At 35.4% G+C, this 20,205-nt stretch overlaps 1 protein-coding gene across 9 annotated transcripts in view; it reads right to left on the reverse strand.

Moving 5' to 3' along the window:
* Positions 1–20,205, reverse strand: part of Dcaf6 (DDB1 and CUL4 associated factor 6) — a 108,987-nt gene that overhangs the window by 15,133 nt on the left and 73,649 nt on the right. For 6 of the 9 annotated variants that reach the window (XM_047521492.1, XM_047521491.1, XM_047521488.1 and 3 more), the window contains 5 exons: positions 15,981–16,098; positions 11,426–11,541; positions 10,468–10,554; positions 9,926–10,253; positions 4,805–4,846 (listed from right to left, as the gene is read on the reverse strand). In XM_047521492.1, the coding sequence (XP_047377448.1) occupies positions 4,805–4,846; positions 9,926–10,253; positions 10,468–10,554; positions 11,426–11,541; positions 15,981–16,098 (691 nt within the window). The remainder of the gene's footprint in view (positions 1–4,804; positions 4,847–9,925; positions 10,254–10,467; positions 10,555–11,425; positions 11,542–15,980; positions 16,099–20,205) is intronic. The other 3 variants (XM_047521496.1, XM_047521493.1, XM_047521489.1) reach the window with 1 other exon arrangement.

Genomic DNA, 20,205 nt, shown 5'->3' on the forward strand with positions numbered 1-20,205 from the left:
AGGCCGTTCAAGGAGTGGTGATACTGGAAAGGTGAGCAGGCAGACTTAGGTGACAGCTCTCTAGTTGTTAGGCTGGGAACGCATGGACACTAGTTACATTAGAAAGTAGAGAGAAGGAGCCACACGTGGACAACAGCGACACAAACCAAGACTTAAAGAAGTGCAACACTCCCTCCTCAGATTAGACTGCAAAGCCCAGGCAAAGCTCGGTCACTGCCTCCCCCCAGGTTGTGCTATGTCTGTAAATCCAGCTGAACTGAGAGCTCACAGAGGACAGGAGACATATCGTCACCATCACCTGTACCCACCACCATGTGATAATAGGTTCTTGAGTGGATAAAACAACAAATCAAAATTAATTCATTCAGGAATTTCAAAGTGCCAACAAACAGCACAAGGTATCAGTTATTCTATTTGGGAGAAACATTTAAAAGATGTTCTAGAGAAAGACTGAGTGAGCCTAAAGGACATACAACCGACAAAAGGAAATGAAACTCAGATTCCTGACTTACATTTATTTTTAAAACTGCACAATCCAGAAAATCCTGTTTCTAAAGTTTCAGCAAAATTTTACAACTCCAAGGTTAAATTAAGAAGTCACATGAACCAGAAATAGACATAAATTCCATTTTAAAAAATACTTGTCACATTTAGTAAAGAACTAGGCTAACTATAAGCAGAAAGCCAATAGGCAGCATTTTAAAAATATGAATCATTGATTACTTTGCCTGCTGTTTTCAACATAGTGAACCATTTTATAGAACTCTACAGATAGCTAGACAAGCACAAAGTGTTGGTATTTTAGGTGTTGTTAAAACAGCTTATCTTTGGGGTAAAAAAACACTAAAGATTAGGAAAGGACTGATTTGTTCAAACTGGAATAAAATGCTGTAAGGGGGTAATTCAGTTGAGGACACTTGAATGACAGCAGGTGGATTCTGCACTGATATGTAGACATTCTTTTCTATGCAGGTGTGAAACTCTAGAGTGAGGCGGTAGAGCCTCCTTGTCTAGGTTTCTAATGCCTAGAATGCAGTGAGAATGATCTGGAAGGACAGTATTTCTCAAATTGTGGGATTTTCAAAGGTGTTCCACAAAATAGATTTATGATCAATTAAGTGTAGTCAGCGATGAATTAAACAAAGCAGGTTTCTTTGCTGAAAGTTTTCTTAGTTTTTTTTTTTTTTAAACCAGGGATTGAACTCAGGGGCACTCAACAACTGAGCCACATTCCTAGCCCTATTTTATTTAGAGACAGGTTCTCACTGAGTTGCTTAGTGCCTCGCTTTTTGCTGAGGCTGGCTTTGAACTCTCCATCCTCCTATCTCAGCCTACAGAGTTGCTGGGATTACATGCGTGTGACATCCTGCCCAGTCTTAGAGGTTTTTATTATGCTATCAAGCACCGTGAATCTCAAAAAGAAGTATATACAATGTAATAATTCCCATATTTTGTGATCAGAACCTTTAGACAACAGTAATCTCCATCTTCCTAATTTTTTAGTCGAATTCTTCTACCCAAAATTAGAGTTGTTTATTTTACAAAACTTGAGCCTAATTGTTCAACTCAAAGAATGTAGAATTAGGTTCTTATAAACTTAAGCTATTCTCATACCACCAAATACTTCCACAGGTGAGCCTCTGCAGTCATTATCACATTTCTGTGCCCTTCTAGTTTTATAACAGCTATGAATCTTTGATATCAGAATCAAAGCTGTTAGGGGTATGTGTCAAAGAAGCACCCCCGAGTATGAGTAAGAAAGAGAAAGATTTTTAAAAGCAAAGAATAAATTCCATTTATTTATGTCTCATTGTAAGCACTTATTATAATTATGAATAACACTTTTTCAGTATTCAGGTTTAAAACCACAAGTTCTTTTTGTTTATATTGTGTATACATTTTTCTTTTATTGACTTAGTGGTTTTGGAGAAGAAAACCTAATTTAGAATCTGTCTATTCAGACAGGGTTTAGCTAAAATTTATCATGAAATTATAAATTTAAAAAGTGTTTACAGTACAAATAAATTTATGAGTTTAGAGGAGGTATTTCCTTTTTCAAAAGCAATTCTTGGGCTGGGGAGATAGCTCAGTTGGTAAAGTGCCTTGCCTTGCGAGCATAGGGCTCTGGGTTCGATCCCCAGCACCACAAAAAAAAAAAAAAAAAAAAAAAAGCAATCTTTAAGTGCTTTAAAGCACTTGTTTTATAGCAAAAGTCATGTTAGTGTTGCCATTTCACTTTACCAAGGAAGGTTTTTCCACATGGGGATTTCTGCCATTGTGGCATGCAACTTTACCAGTACCTGAAGTGTATGAGGTGGATGGGTGGCTAGAGCACCTTGCGGTTCCTGCTCCTCTTGGAGGCGTGGGGAGTGGGGAGCTGGAATCTTGCCTTACAGTGTTATTAGTAGACAAGGGAAGAGCAGCCTGTGGCCCAGGACTTCACAACGTCTGCTTACAAGCTGTCTCTTGCTGGTCCTGACATCTGACTTTTGGAAAGGTCCCCACTTTACTTTCCTGCCTGGGACAATGAGCCCCGCTGCACCAATGCGTACATTGTGTGTAACCGACTTGATTTATGGTGAACACTTACTTTTCTTCAGGGTCTGGAATTTAAGCTGCTGTGGTTGGTTACAGAGGCAGAGAGGGTATCTAGAAGACCAGCCCCCAGGGAACAGCTGGACTTTGAGTCCAGCAGGGTTCCCTGGGTAGAACATGACACAAGTGTTACTGCATGTCACTGCTGTATGAAGGAACACATCCTGCATGAGGCCTCCTGAATGACGGTTGGAAGGCTGCACCTGGATTCTTCCACTCTGGTAGCTTGTGCCCTTGGCGTAATAAACAATTGCTGTGTTCCAAGGGCCTCTGAGTTCTGTATTCTTGTACCACGTCATTAAATGTGTGAGAGGTCACAGAGCCTCTAAAACAACAATTCATAAGCCTCTCATTGATTTAAAGTTTTAGAAAGTGGAGGAAGAAAGCAGTAAGTGATATCGTCTCAGATAATGGGGAGGCTGCACACCAGGCAGAGATTCTCACTCTCCCGGACAAGGGCCACGGGTAGTCTCTGGAGGCAGGGCCACAGGGAAGGCCTGCAGGGGATGAGATGACTACTTTAAGAGACCAAGCGTTGGCGGTGACCAGGGAACAGCAGGATGAAGGTAGAGGATGACTGGCAAGGGCAGCAATCACTCAGAATGCCAGCACCTTACAGCGAGACGCATTCACAGGGTACTGCAAGAAGATCCCCAGTGAAGAAGAGCTGCATGGGCTGTAAAGAGAATCTGCGATCGTTTTATTTTTATTAGTTTATCTTAACAGAAATTTACACTCTTTGAATATTCCTAATTGCTAAAAGGGGAAGCAGAATTAATGTGTGTATTGTGTGGGAAAATTCTAATTATAAGTTTCCACAGATAATCTCTATGTAAAAATTAAGCAAGGTAGAGAAGAATAAGTGTAATATCAATAACTCCACAGGGAGGTTGTCGTCACATTTTCTGTTTAACCATTGTCTATTAATTCAAAATAATCACCACTGCAATTTTTTCTAAAAATTTGTTTAGAGGAACATAGCACTTTTAAAGTACAATTTTCATAGTAAAAGAAGAAAACAGAATTGAGTTTTTAAGCTAAAAAAATATAAATCAAGAAAATCAGTCTTGAAACAAATTCCTTTACTGTTATTAAATTAAAAACCAGTAGGTAAACTAATAATAAGCTAATTTGCAAAAAGTAATCTCAAATATACCTTAATGTTCAAACAGCCTAGAAACATCAGCACAAGAGCAAAAATAGAGACTTCTACATGGGAATCCTGTGGACAGGTTTAACGAGGAACTGCTATTTATCTATAATAATTTTTGGCTTACTTTATTATTTATGTAGTACCTATGGACAACTTTATTAATTTTACATTTCTGATTGTTGCTTCATATTTTATATTCTACTTTGTTTTTAAAACTGGTGGTAAATAACATATATATACCAATAAGAATTAGGAAAAAAGTTGATTTTGTCAGTAACCAGGTTTTGGCTACATGACTGATGGGACTGAGACTCACTTTATAGTTCTACTCAAAACATACTCCTCCATCAGACTTCAAATCAGAGGTGCGTTTGAGGGTCATACATCATCTCCATCTGTGATACTTTTTTTTTTTTTTTTTAATTAAAAAATTTTTTTAGTTGTAGATGCACACAATACCTTTATTTTATTTATTTATTTTTCTGTGGTGCTGAGGATCAAACCCAGTGCCTCACACAGGCCAGGTAGATGCTCTACCACTGAGCCACAACTCCAGCCCTTCGATTTGCGACATTCTGAAGTATTAAATTACAAGAAAACAGCTTTCTTTGAGAAATCCAAATCTTAAAACCTATGCAACATAATTAGAAGCCAGTTTATTTTTAGTTGATTTCAAGAAAAGAGTATATTTGAGTAACAAAAAATTGCTAATTACTATACCAAATTTTTAAAAAATGTAAGTTGCATTCTTCAACAAAATACTCAAAGAGTACCCAAAATTCACAGGATACCATTTTGGATTGCAGTTATTTTGTCATGACACACTTGAAGAGAACACCAGATATATCTGCACACAGATTTCTTTTCATTTTATTCCCATGCAGTGCATGCAGCTCAATAAAATTTGTGAAAAGCAACCTGTTTTACAATGCTTAGCAGAGTTCAGTAAGTTCAAAGGAGTATTAACTGTTAATAGGAAAGGTGGTTAGCTGTGGAAAGAGAGGACCTGGCAAATCCATCATAAAGAAAAAATAACGAAGGAACATTCTGAATTACCTCATTATTCTATCACCTATTGTTGTTCCTCTGATATTAAATCTAGTGAAGGGAACACAATAACTGAAGTCACTTACAAAGACTCCGAAGAACCAAATATGTAAAGCATTAAGGTTACCACTTTTATCATCAATCAGCTCAATCTAAGAACTGCTTTCCTTTGTTACATAGGACATTAAAGAAAAATATGTCGTTCAACTAAATGTGTACAATGATATTAAGCAAATAGACACACTGAAGAAAGATTAGAAGGAAGACACTGCTCTCAATCCCTTTTGTCTTTCAAATAAATAGAACTGAATCCTGTCACAGAATGTAGGGAACCAGTACTGCTGACTCATGAGTACCATTCCCTGGAACATCTACATTTTGCTCCTCAGGGCTGAGCTGCGCTTTGGGAAATAAATCATTAAGCCTGGAGCTGACTCATTTGGCCTAAGCACAAGAGTATATAGAGCAAGCAAAGAGTAACAGAGCTTTTAACTCCCTAGGAACCCATTTCTTTTTCTATTCTTTTTTCCTTCTGCAATTTTCTTTAACAAAGAGTAAACTGGAATCACCAAAACCATGGAATGAGTGGTTATAATAATGACTGAATACACTTTGGTAAATTCACAGTACAAAGAACTCTGGCTTTAAAAACAATAGCCACAAAACAAAACAAAACAAAACAAAACAAAACAAAACAATAGCCACCTTCCAGAGAGACCAGAGTGGGTGGATGGACCCACAATTCTATGCAAATAATATATACTTTAAAAAAGTGATTAACAGGCAACAGGGGATAAATATTTTTAATTTTTAGGGGAAGAATTGTTAAGAGTTTCTTAACTGAGGCTACAACTAAAACCATTCAACACCAAGTGAAGACTTCATCAGGAAGTTTTGTTCATTTGTTTATTTTTCACATCAGTTTCATTTTCCTTTTAAATTCAGCAAGAGAAAAGCTACCAGTCAGGTCATCATTCCAACTACTGTTCCACAGTGGATCTGGCATATGAAGATCACTCCAATGAAAACTCCATCTCTCATTCCATTCCGAGGGCACACACTCAACCTTCTGAATGCATCCCATAGGCAGTAAGAGATACACATGCTACTTTTATGTACTGCTTTCTAACATCAGAATTACAGAGCATATATGTATTTTTTTCATTTTTGATTTCTTTTCCATTTAATGTTCTATGTTCCTGCCCTAGACAAAGTTAAAGGAACCAAAATATGTGGTGATTTATACAGTCCGTTGTCTTAAACTTTGAAATTCTGCCAGTAAAGGGATTTTACCACAGACTATAGTTTGGTTTCTCTTTATATGACTGATTTATGATACAGGGCAGAGATCAGCAAACTGTGGCTCTTAGGCTAAATGTTAGCCAGCTGTTTTTTGTAATGATGTTTAGACTAAGAACAATTTTTACATCTTAAAATGGTTACATTTTAAATGGTTATATAAGTAACTAATAATAGTTTCCACTTTGCCTCTAGGCCAGCAAAGCCTAAAATATTTATTATCTAATCTTTGAGGAAAAACTCTGCTGACCTCTGCTATAGAGAGTCCCAGTTAAATTCATATAGACTTGCTATAGTTAATGAGAAGAGCATTCCATTTAAAAATACCTATGTTAGTTGTTAAGGCCTTTTTTTCTAAGACATATCCTTTTCATGCTTGATCTCAGTCCAAAAGTGAAAACCTGGGTCACTTCTAATTAATCAAATTATAAGAATGCAAATTAAAAAAAAAAAAAAACACATTACTCTGCTATGCAAGGAACTGCTGTGATATTTTTAAATAAATATATGTCCAAAATGATTTATCTATAAGCCTTTTAAGTTTCATTTTAAAAATTAAATTTGGAAAAATAAAATTGAAGTAAAAATTAAATTTGGGACAAAAAATACGAGCTCCATTATGGAGTTATTCATATGAATTAAGATGCAGGTTTAATTAATTATGCACTTTTACCACACTTACTTTTGGGACCACTGTTCTACCCTAAACTAATATGGACTGGGCTTTTCAAATGGCAGCAATGAGAGACCTCTAAAATATGCATACTTTTAGGTGGTCATTTCTTCCACATGTGATTTTAAAATCAGAGTCAAATGTTATGATCCTTAGCCTCTTCAGATACAGAAACTCACCAAAACCATATGCCTAATTACAAGCTGCTAAATAATAATCCTCAAGTTCTTAAGAAGCAAAAATCTCTTAAAAATTTCTTCAGAATGAAAGTCAACTTATCTATCCCTTTAAATTTAGAAGTAACACACTGGCAGTAGTCTCAAAGATGAAGAGTTCTTTTAAAACACTGCAGAAATATTAAAAGCATACTTCATATAGGTAATTCACACAAAGTCAAGATGGTGCTAAGGAGGTTAGGAACTACAAAAAAAAAAAAAAAAAAAAAAAAAAAAAAGGAAAAAAAAATCTCACTATTTGTAAATTTTTTTTTTTTTTTTTTTTTTTTGCGGTATTGGGGATCGAACTCAGGGCCTTGTGCTTGCAAGGCAAGCTCTCTACCAGCTGAGCTATCTCCCCAGCCCTCATTTGTAAATTTTTGAAACAGGAAAGACTAAAGTAAATCTCAAAGGAAAAAACTTACAGAACTGTGAAATGGGTACTCTAATCATGCTAGTATCACCTCAGTGTGTGTGTATTTGTATACATCAATACTATTTTTACTGATTTTCACATTATTCATTAAATTTGTTTTCCATGTTTTAAATGGCTTGAGTATTTGTCTCTTCAATGTTTATTAAGTATCTTGAAGGGCAAGAATTTTATTATTATTCTTTCACTATTCAGTAAGTTTGCTACTGTGACCTGTAAAATAAAACAAAATAATACACAGGGCAAACTTAGGCTAATACCCAAACTAAGTATAGAGAATATTAAATAACATTTAATTTTGAAAAAGGCAGGGAAACCAATGTGAACCTAGGGTGGTTTCAAATCTGGATATAACCATGAGAGTTTATGCATAAAATGGAGTCAGTTCTAGGCTGTTGTTTGTAATTACCAACCTTCCGAATATTCTGCTAGTCTACTTCAGAACCTGGGTTTCCTGGATTAATGAAGCTATCAGGTGCCAACTATGGCAGATCCAAACCTTAGGAAAATCCCTAAAACATATAAACCATCTAAGTATTATGAAAATGATACGCAGATTATAAAGCTCTATAGAAAAATATCATGGTTTCTGGATTTTCTAGGATCCTCATTCCCCCAAACCTCCTCATTGATAACCTACAACTGGGTTTAAAAAGAAAAATTTCCTTAGGTCAAGGATATACAACACTCCTTTTAGCACCTCTGTTACCTTAGCTGTCCAGCAGGCTTATTAGCACAAATAGGTGTTATAATTAGCCTGAACAGAAGATGCTAAATAATTACAATTTTCTGCAAGTGTCTAACATCCATTAAAAATATATTAATTCTCATTTAAAGAAATGAAGACAGAAAGTGATATGGCACACATTATTAGAAACTGGACATTTAAATTTTGTTTTTGTGATCAATACAGAAGAAAAAAATTTAAATAAAAACCCCCATATAAACAGAAGGCCATAGTGCATAAGCTTAGTTAATTTAAAATTGATTATAAATTAATTAATTTATAGTTCAGGAATTGGAAACCATCATCTTGATTTTAAAATTGTTCTGTGTTTGCTAACTTTACCTGCATATATTATGTGGTAATGACACTTTAAGGGATTCTGCTCTGGGTATGGAAAGAAAAAGAAACAACTTTTACTTGCCTAAAATACACATTAAGAAAGCTGAGGGCTAATGAGTGGTAGAAAGAGAAAGTGTTTGATCCAAAGCACAGATATGGGGGAAAATAACTTGCTGTGCATTTACACTGTCATGGTAAAGTGAACATTTCCCAAAGAAGTGTAAGAGAAGAGACACATCCTTTCACAGTTAAGGAAAGAGGTCTCCACTGACCTGAAGGCTACGCTGCTCAGGGTTTTTGCTTGTCCTTTGTCAGTTTTTATCTTGAGCCATTACTTACTATAATGGTTTTTAAGTATCTATGACCACATAGAATAAATATTTTGGTTATTTAATATAGCTACATTTAGTGTTTTCAATGTGAGTCAGGTCCTGTGATTGACGAACTGATTTTTAATTCTTACAATTTTAGATAATCATAACCTCATTAAGGAAAACTGAGCCTTTGGAAGTCATTAAGTACTATGAATGAGAAAAAAACTGCTAGTAAGTGGTGAAACTAGAATTCAAACTCAGTCACTATGCTCTTACTATTACACCACACTGCCACTCTTTAATGGTAAATTATTGCTTTCACTCTATTTTTCGGTTGACAGAAATGTCAACTGAAATTTTGTATCAGAAATGCCAATTAAAATGTCAGCTGAAAATTTTGTAAGTGGGAGTATTTTCAACATATAAATATGTGAAATTATCTGAAGAGAATCTTACTCCTGTGTAAACTAGAATTTTAAGGATAAAACTGGATTTTCAGGAATAAGCCGGAACTTATAATAACAGGATGTCACTTACAGAAAGCTTTCTACAAGTATGGAATGTATTATTTATTTTATGTCCTAAAAAATAAAATATATCCTTGTGAACACATTAACTGAAAAACAGAAAAATAATATGAACATGTCAGCAATTCAATTTTTTATTATTGCTATAATATTTGTTACTTGGTATAATTTTTAATTTTCTAAATTGAGTCATTAAGTTTATCAAAAGTCAGGGCCAACAGGAAAGCAGAAATAAAGTAACATAAAACAAAAACAAAACTGATAAAGGTCAGAGTACCTATAAAGCAATCTGACAACTAAATATAACCTAGCTTTATAAACAACCTTTGGTCAATCTCAACACTCCTTTCTCTTCATCTGCAAATCCAGGAGTAAGCTGCAGTTGTCAGACACAGAGCAAAGATGACTTTTTATTCCCCTCTTAATGTAATTTGCTAAAAAACTGTGATATGGAAATAATTTACTATTTAAAAACTTCTGTGGGTTTATATGACCAGACACCCTTAGAGGAAGTGACAAAAAAACAGACACTCTTATGTGACTTAAAACGAACCCTTCTGAAACGCACTTTTCACAGCTTATGATAATTAAAACTTTACTCACCTATCACCAGGTCCTGTTCGATACCTTGCACCCGGTATCAGCACTGGGTCATCATCACTGTCATCTGTGTCCTGGAGCGCAGAGTCCCTGGCTGAGGTTTCCTCATGAGTCAAAGGACCAATGGCTTCTGTCTGGGACTGGGGCTCAGGGTTGGTATTAGTTTCTGTGGCAGCACTCTCGCTGCTGGTCTGATCTACAGTTTCCAGTTCCTTGCCTTTTTCAGACAAAGTAGATTCTTCTGGAACCCCACAAGGGCTATCAAGACTGAGATCATTCCTTTCTCCTGAGCTGGAATCCAGTGGCTCAGCTGTGAAGTTATCTAATTGTGCTGTCAGAAAATAAAGTAGTACCTAAAGGTTAGTGATGTGGACAATATCAGGGAACCTCACTTAGCTGCTGACAGACAGAAAAATATTCCCCAACAAGGAAAGTTGTGCAATATACCCATTTAGAGGTGGTGTCTAACTCTGGAGGACTAACACAGATTGAGTTCATTCATTCCCTGTAAGAAGCAATTATCTAGCGGGAGCAAGAAAACTCACCTATGTCTACGCGGTTCTGAATGGGGTTTTCTGCAGATGTACCTTCCTGATATTCTGTCACATTCTCTGATAATTCTTCGGAGGTTTCTAGAAATAAGCCGAATCATCATTAAATCTAATTTTTTTTTTCAAATAAATACCAACTTAATACTCTAGCTTCCCTATAGATGAATGGTTCTTAACTCTTTCTGGGTCATAGAAACCTTTGACATTCAGACAAAACCTTACCCCAGTACAATGCAAATATGTATTTGTACAAAGAACTGTACAAACACAATCAGGGATGGATGGGCCCACTGCCTCTTCCCAAAGTCCAGGCCTTGAGCTTCGTGAGTTCTATGTGCAGAATCTCTGCTTTAGATTACCCCTCACTGCTGACATTACTTGATCTTGCTTTTTCTAACCTAAAAAACATAATTCATTTGTAACTTCATTTATCAGGCATTTACTGAAAACCTCCAGTTTTCTAGTCTCTGCTGGATACTAAAACTTAACTAATGGTCATGTAACAATATTCTACTAGGAAAGGGTCCTGAAGAGTTCCTTAAATGGCACTTCATGTGAATCATTCATACCCCATTTAGACTTGACTGTTTTTGTTTTCCCTCTATAAACTATTACACTGTTTAACCACCAAGACAGACTATGGATTTCACTCTCACATATGAAACTGGCACCGTTCAAATCAATACTCACATCTCACACACTCACATCACAATGACCACTCGTCCTAGTCCTGGTATCTACAGCTGGACCGAGCTCCACCGCGCCTCTCTGTCCTGAGGGCTACGTCCCTACCTTCTGCATTTGCTACTTATCAGTGTAACAGTTGGGCTACGGTGGGTAAACAGGAACTTGTTAAACAGAATAAACAAAAGTGCAGCATTGGAGGGAACAGGAAATCAGGTGGACATCCAACATTGGGGCTTCATAAAGACAAAAGCAATTAACACCTTACTTGTTTCACTATTTTCTTCTGGTGGCTGCATTGAGGTCTGTGGACCCAAGGATCCCTCTTGACCCTCAGATTTGCAATGGCTCCCATTTCCTCTAGAACTTGAGGCTGTACTGCTCCTACCACCAAAACAAGATAAGTGGTTCCACCACGAAGTTAATAAAAGAAAACTTTAAGGATGCTTTTTATTTTACAACTAGAGAAGTAGAGCAGAAAATTCAGAATAGAAATAAATTTTAAAAAAAATTATCAATCTAACATACTTTTGGTATAAAAAAGATTTAAAAATGATGACCACTTCTTCACTGTTTTAATACAAATATCTAGTATGCATTTCTACACATTTGTGTGCACACACACACCAGGTAATAAACCCAGGGCATCTAAGCTACACCCGTCTAGCCCTGGTCTCTATGGAATTTTAAATGAATTATATTTGCCTCTCTTTTTCTCTACAGCTGGGTCACCAGACTTAAATTCTTAATGGTTTTATAGACTTTGATTATATGTCTTTTAGACTGTGGTTCAGGCTATTTTTAAAATCAATACTTGAATGGAAGGCTGGGTCATTTCTTTGGTCTTTAATTGGATCACTCCCAGTTCTGGTTTGTTGTTCAAACACAGCAGCAGTCAGGTTTGGTGGCATGTGTCTGTAATCTCAGCAGCTCAGGAGACTGAAGCAGGAGGATCTCAAGTTCAGACCCAGCCTCATCAACTTAGTAAGGCCCTAAGCAACTTGGTGAGAGCCTGTCTCAAAATATAAAATGGACTGGGGATGTGGCTCAGTGGTGAAGTACCTCTGGGTTCAATTCCTGGTACCTCAAACAAAAACAACAACAAAACAAAATGACGACAACAACAAAAAAAATCAAATACAGCAGCAGACTGAGCACTGTGATTTTATCAAAAGAGGTGATGGTTTGTTTTAATTTTAAAACCCACCTGATTATAGCTGTAGCACTATTAGAATTTCTGGCCACAACAGAGTACTAGACTAATTTAAATGAGCAATTTTCAATGAGTATTCTGTGACAAGTCACTGGGAATGTGTAAGGAAGAAATTGAGTGGGAAAGAGGAAAATGTATGATCAAATGACAGATTAAAATTAAATTCATACAAATGCAGTAATTCTCTAAATTCAGAATAAATATGAGGAAGAAACGCTTAAGAGATACAGTAACTGAAAATGTTAATTACAGATGAACAGCAGTGACTCAATAAACAATGCAAATTATTATGGATTTTTGCCAAGATTTTTTAACAACCCTTTAAGCTAACGGCAGAAGTTAATTTGATATTTTAACAAAGCATACATGTATAATTTGATATTATCTTAATTAAGAATATATATATATATCTACATGAGCATATATGCAGAGAAAACTGTCAGGAAAGCTATGCACCAGTGTTGTCATCTTAATAGGATTACTACAGGTGAATTTTTCTATGCTGAATTTATTTTTTCAATGAATGTGCACTTCTTTTTAATGGCTAGGTAGGAAATACATAGCCATTTTGGAAAAGAGAAGCCACTACATATCTTTATTTTCCCCATTGAGAAATCTGTGGTACAGGTATGAGTAAGATGCTTAGTGTGCAACAGTTACGGCAATCAAAATATCATGGTACTGGAACAGGCATATAGAGCTATAGTGGAAAAGACGCACTGTCCAAATAAATAGTTAGCATAGGTAACATGGCATTTTAATCACACAGAAATAAAAAGATGATTTAATAAATGATACTGGGATAAAGGAACAACTAGTGCTAAAGCTCTATGTTGTACTTTATGGGAAAATAGATTCCATAAATATTAAATATATAATTTTTAATATAAAATCATCAAAAAAGAAGATAAGAAGAAACTTTCTCCCTAATTTTAGGAAAGACAATGCTTTCTAAGCATGAGATCACAGGTGGAAATCATAAAGCAAAACCACCACAAGTAAACTATAAAAGGAACACCCAACTGGGAAAAGTATTTGCAACAAATATGAATCAAATTATGTCATCCTCAATTCTATTAATAGACCTCATAAATCAATAACAAATCTTCAAATAAACCTTTGACGTAGGTTTATTTTGTAAGCCTACTCATTTCTAGTAAAACATGCTCATTTCTAGGTAAGAAAACTGATTAAAAGTGGTTCCACAGTTTAAGTCCAAAGACCAAGTAGTATGTCCTACTGCTTCATCTGTCATCAAAGAAACTAAAAAGCAAGACACCATACTGGAATAGATTTAAAAAAAAAAAAAAAAAAAAAAAAAAAAAGGCATACTTTTTTGAATGCACTGTTGTTTACTTTTTAACAATAAATATTCAATATTTTCATGATCGAAAAAGTGGTAATTACTTTTTTGACAAAGAAAAGAAACTAAGAGTAAGAGATTACAACTCATGGTCACTTGTTAGAAAGGGAAAAGTAAAAAAGGAAGGGAAAAGTAAAAATGAAACTAATGATTTTTTCTAAAATAATGCTCTGATGAAATTCTTTATAAGAGGTCAGTCTGTTTTGTACAGAAACATGAGAAAAGACAAGACAAATGACAAATATGATAACCTCTGTTAAATTACACATTAAGTAAAAGGGCCATGGATCTCCTCACTGTCATAGCCTTTTAAAGGTTCTTAATTCTACCTATGGCATATCCTCCATGCAGAAATCAAAACCATCCTTAGTTCTCCTAAATACCTTCTCACTTTGCTGGCTGACCTTACCTGCCACCTCTCTCTCCTTTGGTTACCCCTCTTCTTAAAGATCCCTGAACACACAGGTCTGCTGTCTCACTGGTTTTCTGCCTAGAAGGTATGGAGGGAAAGCCCTGCACACGTGAATGGCTCGCTACAAGTTTTTGCCAAGCGTCACGTTCTCAGTGATGCCTACCCTTCTTCCCTAGGACGCTTAATCAGCTTTACCTGCTCTACTTTCTTCCACAGTACTCAGGACCTTCTAAATGCACTGCACAGAACGCTTCATTACCATGTTCACTCTTCCCTTCACCTAGGTTCTGGCATGTAAAGATTTTTTTTTTAATCTATTTTTTTCACTGATCCATTTCCAGTGTATATTCAGTCCCTGGAATACACAGGTATTCAATAATACTTCAAATCCTACTTAATTAAAGATTTTAATATAATACATAAAAACAAATATAAACAGTGAACAAAATAAAACCAATACTATCATATAGTAACATAGTTATATCAATAAATATTATATATTATTAGTACATAAAATATTTTATATTAATAGCATGTGGTATTAATATAATTAATATATTAATTACAAATAATATATTGTTATGTATATTGATGATTATGTAATAATATCAATAATCATATATCAAGAAATACACTGTTGGTATCAACATTAACATATTCCTATTAATAAATTTAAAGAAAAAATTTAGATATCTCATCAAAGAGCCAGTAGACACTGACGAAGAATATAAGAAGCTTACATAAGTTATTTTTTAAAAAATGTAAGAATCACAGCAATAAACATTATCGGATGTCTTTAAAGACAACCCATACAATCATTAAATAAACAAGAAGTTCAACCTGACTTGTGATAAATTAAATAACAATTAAAATTATTTTAAAATCAAATGCACAAATTAAAAGATAAATGAGTACTGAGAACACTGGCCTGGAAACAATAAAATGCAGTCATTCATGTGCTGCCAATAAAAATGCAATGAGAGGCCCTTTTGAAAGTGATTTGGTGGTATTTTTTTGTCTAGATATAGTTCACTTAGGAAATATATCTTGATAAGTAAACCTGAAGGCAGGAGAAACTATAAGTAGAGATATTTATGTCAAATGTGGGGGCTCACATCTGTAATTCCAGCAACTTGGGAAGCTGAGGCAGAAGGACGGCAAGTTCAAGGCCAGCCTCAGCAACTTAAGAGAGACCCTGCCTCAAAATAAAAATAAAAAATAGAAAGAGTTGGAGATATAGCTCAGTGGTAAAGCACTCCTGGGTTCAATGCCTAGTACTGGGGGGAGGGGATGCAAGGTAAACAAAATTACTGTACAATGAAAGGGAAATTGTTAAGTAATTCACAGCATACCTACTTGATGGGCTAGTAAAATAATATTTATGAAAACCAGTAAAGTGGAATATTCATTAGAAATTAAAGGCAGGGGAGAATAGATATATTAGGTATAATTATTATTATGTTGTGAGACAACATAAAATAAACACATATTTGTACACAGAACCAAGACTGTACATTTTTGCACAAATAATTTGAAGGTAATTTTTATTATTTATATTTGCTATCCAAAGAAATATGCCAGGATAAGCAACATCAACACCACCTGGAAAATTTTTAGAAATGCAAATTCTTGGATCACACACCAAACTTAGTTCAAGTGGGGTCCATTAATATGATTTAACAAGCTCTCCAAATAATTCTGAAGCACACTGATAGTCTGAGAACCAATACATTACAGCAAATCAAAACATCGAGATGATAAAATGCTAAAAATGTACATCCAACACAAACCTACAAAATGGCTAAGAACAGCTTCACAAAAAGGTCGTAACTTACCATTCATCTGTAAAGTTCAGTTTTATTGTGCTTGTAGTTGTTCCTTCTGTGCTGTAGTGCAAACTTAAAACTGGTTCACCTGTCCCTGGCTTGGGGCTCAGCTTTTCATTATTGTTATCTGAAAATTGTGTTTAAAACATTTGAAAACGTCTCTGAAACCAATAAAAATATGACATTTCCTAAAATTTATAAAATTTAAACTAGACTGTCCTTGTCACAATTCTCACATGTTATAATTCTCACTTGAAATGTGAAGTAGCCCTGAATCAAATTCTAGCACTGTATGACTCTCCTTGATTCAGAGGGAAATCAATTACACTAAGAACCATATCTAACTATTAGGGAAACAGAATATTAACAAGCAATGACATACATTATAAACTGGTACCTTCATTTAACAGAATGCTTGTGATTATTATTCTTCAGTTGCTGGAGCATCTAGACCAACTAATGTGGGCTCCTTCAGGAACACCAAGACATAAGATGCCAAGGCTCTGCAAGAACTCTGCTGCAATTACATACTACTGCAATCTTTCTGTTTTCCCAAATTCAGATTCGTCCTCCAGTGAGAGATCATGGCCTGCACTCCATGGAGGGGGTGTTTACTGTGCTTGAATATTTTCTAAAACATTGTAATATAATAACATCACATATTTTGGTATACTTCATCTTCCATTTTTGACTAATACTGCAAGGAATTTGTTTCTTTATTATGGAAAGCAATACCACCTTCAGAGTTACAGGGGATAGCTATACATACACATACTTACATATATATTCATATATATTTAAAGTCCATTTATGTATATAAAGCCTTATTAAATGGCAAATAAAATCAATAAACTCTATAGAAACTGATACACACTATTCAAAAGAGGATATAAATATTCAAATGCAAAGGTAGCACTTTAGAAATTTTTCACTTTATGATGCAGGAGATGTTGGGGAAACATTAAAGTACACAGGGAATACAAATGAATAAACAGTCAAATACATGACACTTCTACTAGCTGCTGCAGAAAGAAAAACTTCTGATATCATGATTAGGCTTCTGATATCACAGGGCTAATGTAATAGTAATAAGAGTAAGATGCTTCTCTAGGAGGAAAAAAATGAAAACAGTTGCAAATTGATATAAACCCAATTGCCCTCACAAGCACAAGGCCCTGGGTTCAATCCCCAACAATGCTTTAAAAAAAAAAAAAAAAAAAAAAAAAAAAAGACCAGCTGCTCAGGGTTTTTGTTTTTTTGCAGCACTTGCACTGACCCTTGAACCCAGGGACGGACAGACGGACACACACACACACACACACACACACACACACACACACACACACACGGCAAACTCTCTGTCACTGAGCTACACCCCAAGGCCTACTCAGGAATTTTGATTGTTAGTTCCATTTTACATTATAATGAAGGACATAACGTTTTTCATTCTTCTTGAAGGTGTGGCAGAATATATTAAAAAAGAATCTCTTAGAACCTCTGCTCTAGATTTTATCCTATGAAAGGACAATTAACAAGACTTCAAATACAGCATTGTAAGTCATCTCTTGACTCCCCAGAGACAAGGAGTCAAAAGGACAGAACTCAGAAGTACCAATTCTTTTGTCTTAATTTGTAACTCGTGAAAAACCCTGTACTACAAAATTAATTCTGATCTGAAAATAATACTGTGAATCATAAAGCATCGCAAAGGCATCCCAAGTGAGTAAATCATTTGGTATGATTTTTGTTGTAACTATGTTCTGATATCAACACCTGCTACAAAGAAAAATTAGCAGCTCATTACAACTGTCAAAGTTCCAGTATTACATTCAGTGTTTTTGGAGGAGGTTATTTTACCGAAATGGTATTGTAGTAAAATAACTGAATGAACAGACCTTTAGCTTAGGTAAACTGATTAAGAAAGGTACTTTAAAAACATCTCTCCTTGTCCAGATTATCTTCAAAAACTTAACTGCTAGCCAGCCATCTGTCCTCAGAGTTTCCTCCTCTTTTCCACTTTTATGTTGCTGCAACTTTTGTCCCTCTGGAGCCAGAGGGGTCTTTAGGCTCCTAGCATTGGTGGGGACAATCAAAGATTGGAAGGATCAAAGGAAATTAGAGGCACAGTTGGGGCTAGTTCTTCCATTTTCTCTTAAAATTTTTCATAAAGTGTTTTGCTACCTGTTTTTCCTTTAAGGGTAAAGAAGGAATGAAAAATAAAAGCAAGTTTGTGAGAGAAAGGCAAGACTGGATTTCCTGGGTCTATCTTGATTATATACACGTAAGATATGAGAAGTTTCATGAAATTTAAATGTCCTACCAAAACCTTCCTTTTGAGGAAGAATAAAGAGACTAGATATTTACAAACTAGGACCATAGGAATACAGCAAACAAAGAGCCATTAAGAGATCAAAACCATGCAGAAAACACATTTAAATTCATACAGTCCCCTCCCCTCAGCAAGAAGTCCTGGCCTATGTGAAAATGTTAAAGACACATTCAAAATTAAAACGATTAATGAGGATACCCCAATAACTTGTTTAGAACTACCATGTCTAACATTGTTATCTGCTGCTGGGTACAATCATATATTAGCTAACTGGGATAAGCTGTGGAACATATTAAAATAATAATAGAGAGTTTCTAAGTTATGATGATCTACTATGTAATATTTCTCATTTAATTATACCAATTTTTTTTTAAAATTTTTTAAATAGTTGTAGATGGGCACAATACCTTTATTTATTTACATGTGGTGCTAAGGATTGAACCCAGTGCCTCACACATGCTAGGCAAGCACTCTACCACTGAGCCACAACCCCAGTCCTCATTACACCAAGTATTTTTTAAAAATCAAATCTAAACAGGAATAAAATATATGGTGAATTCTTCTGAAAAAATGTAAGCATGACAATAATATAGTTTATTCAAATATTCCACCCCACCTGACTTGGCTTATATAGAAGAAAAGGCAAATTTCTAAGGTCTAGTTTTTAAACCAATGCAAAACATTCCATTTTCATAGATCAGGAAATCTCCAACTTTTCTGAAGATTCTAGATTACAGGTTTCAACCATATGTATAAGGAACATGTTGTGATTCAAAGTAGAAATGCTGCTTCTTGGAATAGAGTCTAACAGAAAACACCTATGTATCGTACAGATAACTGTGAGGCAAAGCATTTCACTCTAAAAATGGATTTTCATGCTTGGGTCTATAAATAAAAAGTTAAAAACAAGTACAATTTCAGTAATGACATACATTAAAAATTCTCTTCTATGTAATCTTTTTGATATGATATTATAGTTAAAATTTCTTCTGTCAATTAAAATTCACCCATGTCCATTACAATAATTTTAATACAGAACTTTTTTGATGAATACAGAGTAATATAAATTGGATTTAAAGTATGTGGCCTGTTCTACATTCCAGGATATACGGCTGAAATGGGATTTTATCTTTTCTTCTGGGTCTCCCTTTCGGAGCTATTAGACTTGTATCTCTCTACTCCTAACAATCTCCCATCCCTTCTTTAACTTTCAATCTTAAGTAAGAGCAGTACAGGAATAAAAGAGACAAAGCAGCCCACCCCCACAGAACATAAGCCCTGCCAAAGGACTCTTAAAAATGAAGGCATGCAATAATAAAGTTTCTTTTCATGACTGTTTCCTCTGGTATATATTCACCTTCTTAAAAAAAAAAAAAAAAGATCAAACCTGTCACACACACTGACAGCAGTTACCATGTTCACAGGAACCCTCCAGCCACTGCCCTCCCTGTGTTTCTCAGTTCTCACCTCCACCTCTCATCCCTGCTCCATCGCCCAGGGCCGTGCTCTACCAAGGAGAGCAGTTCCTGAGGAGTCCTCGGCCCTCCCTCGAGCTCCTCAGGGCACCACGCCCTCTGTGACATCCTCTCCTCTCCTCCTCCCTCTCAGTCTCCTTTAGTAGCTCTCCTCTCACAAAATTTCTAATTTTCAATTATTTTCCTGGTTTTTCTCGAGATGTTTTAAATCATCTACTCCCACCTCTACTTTTCACTTTCATCCTAGTTGATTTCAACGACTTTCATGATCACTTTTCTATTCAGAAAATTTCCAAATTTACTTCCAAACTCTGACATCTTTTCTGAACTCCACATGCACTGTGAAAGTTGTCACAAAGTGAAGTTATTTATGCCAAACCTTAACAAAGTGGTGTCAGTAGATCAAAATGCAGGGTTCCCATGCATAAAT

The sequence above is a fragment of the Sciurus carolinensis genome, chromosome 12 (genome assembly GCF_902686445.1).
Source record: "Sciurus carolinensis chromosome 12, mSciCar1.2, whole genome shotgun sequence".
NCBI lineage: Eukaryota > Metazoa > Chordata > Mammalia > Rodentia > Sciuridae > Sciurus > Sciurus carolinensis.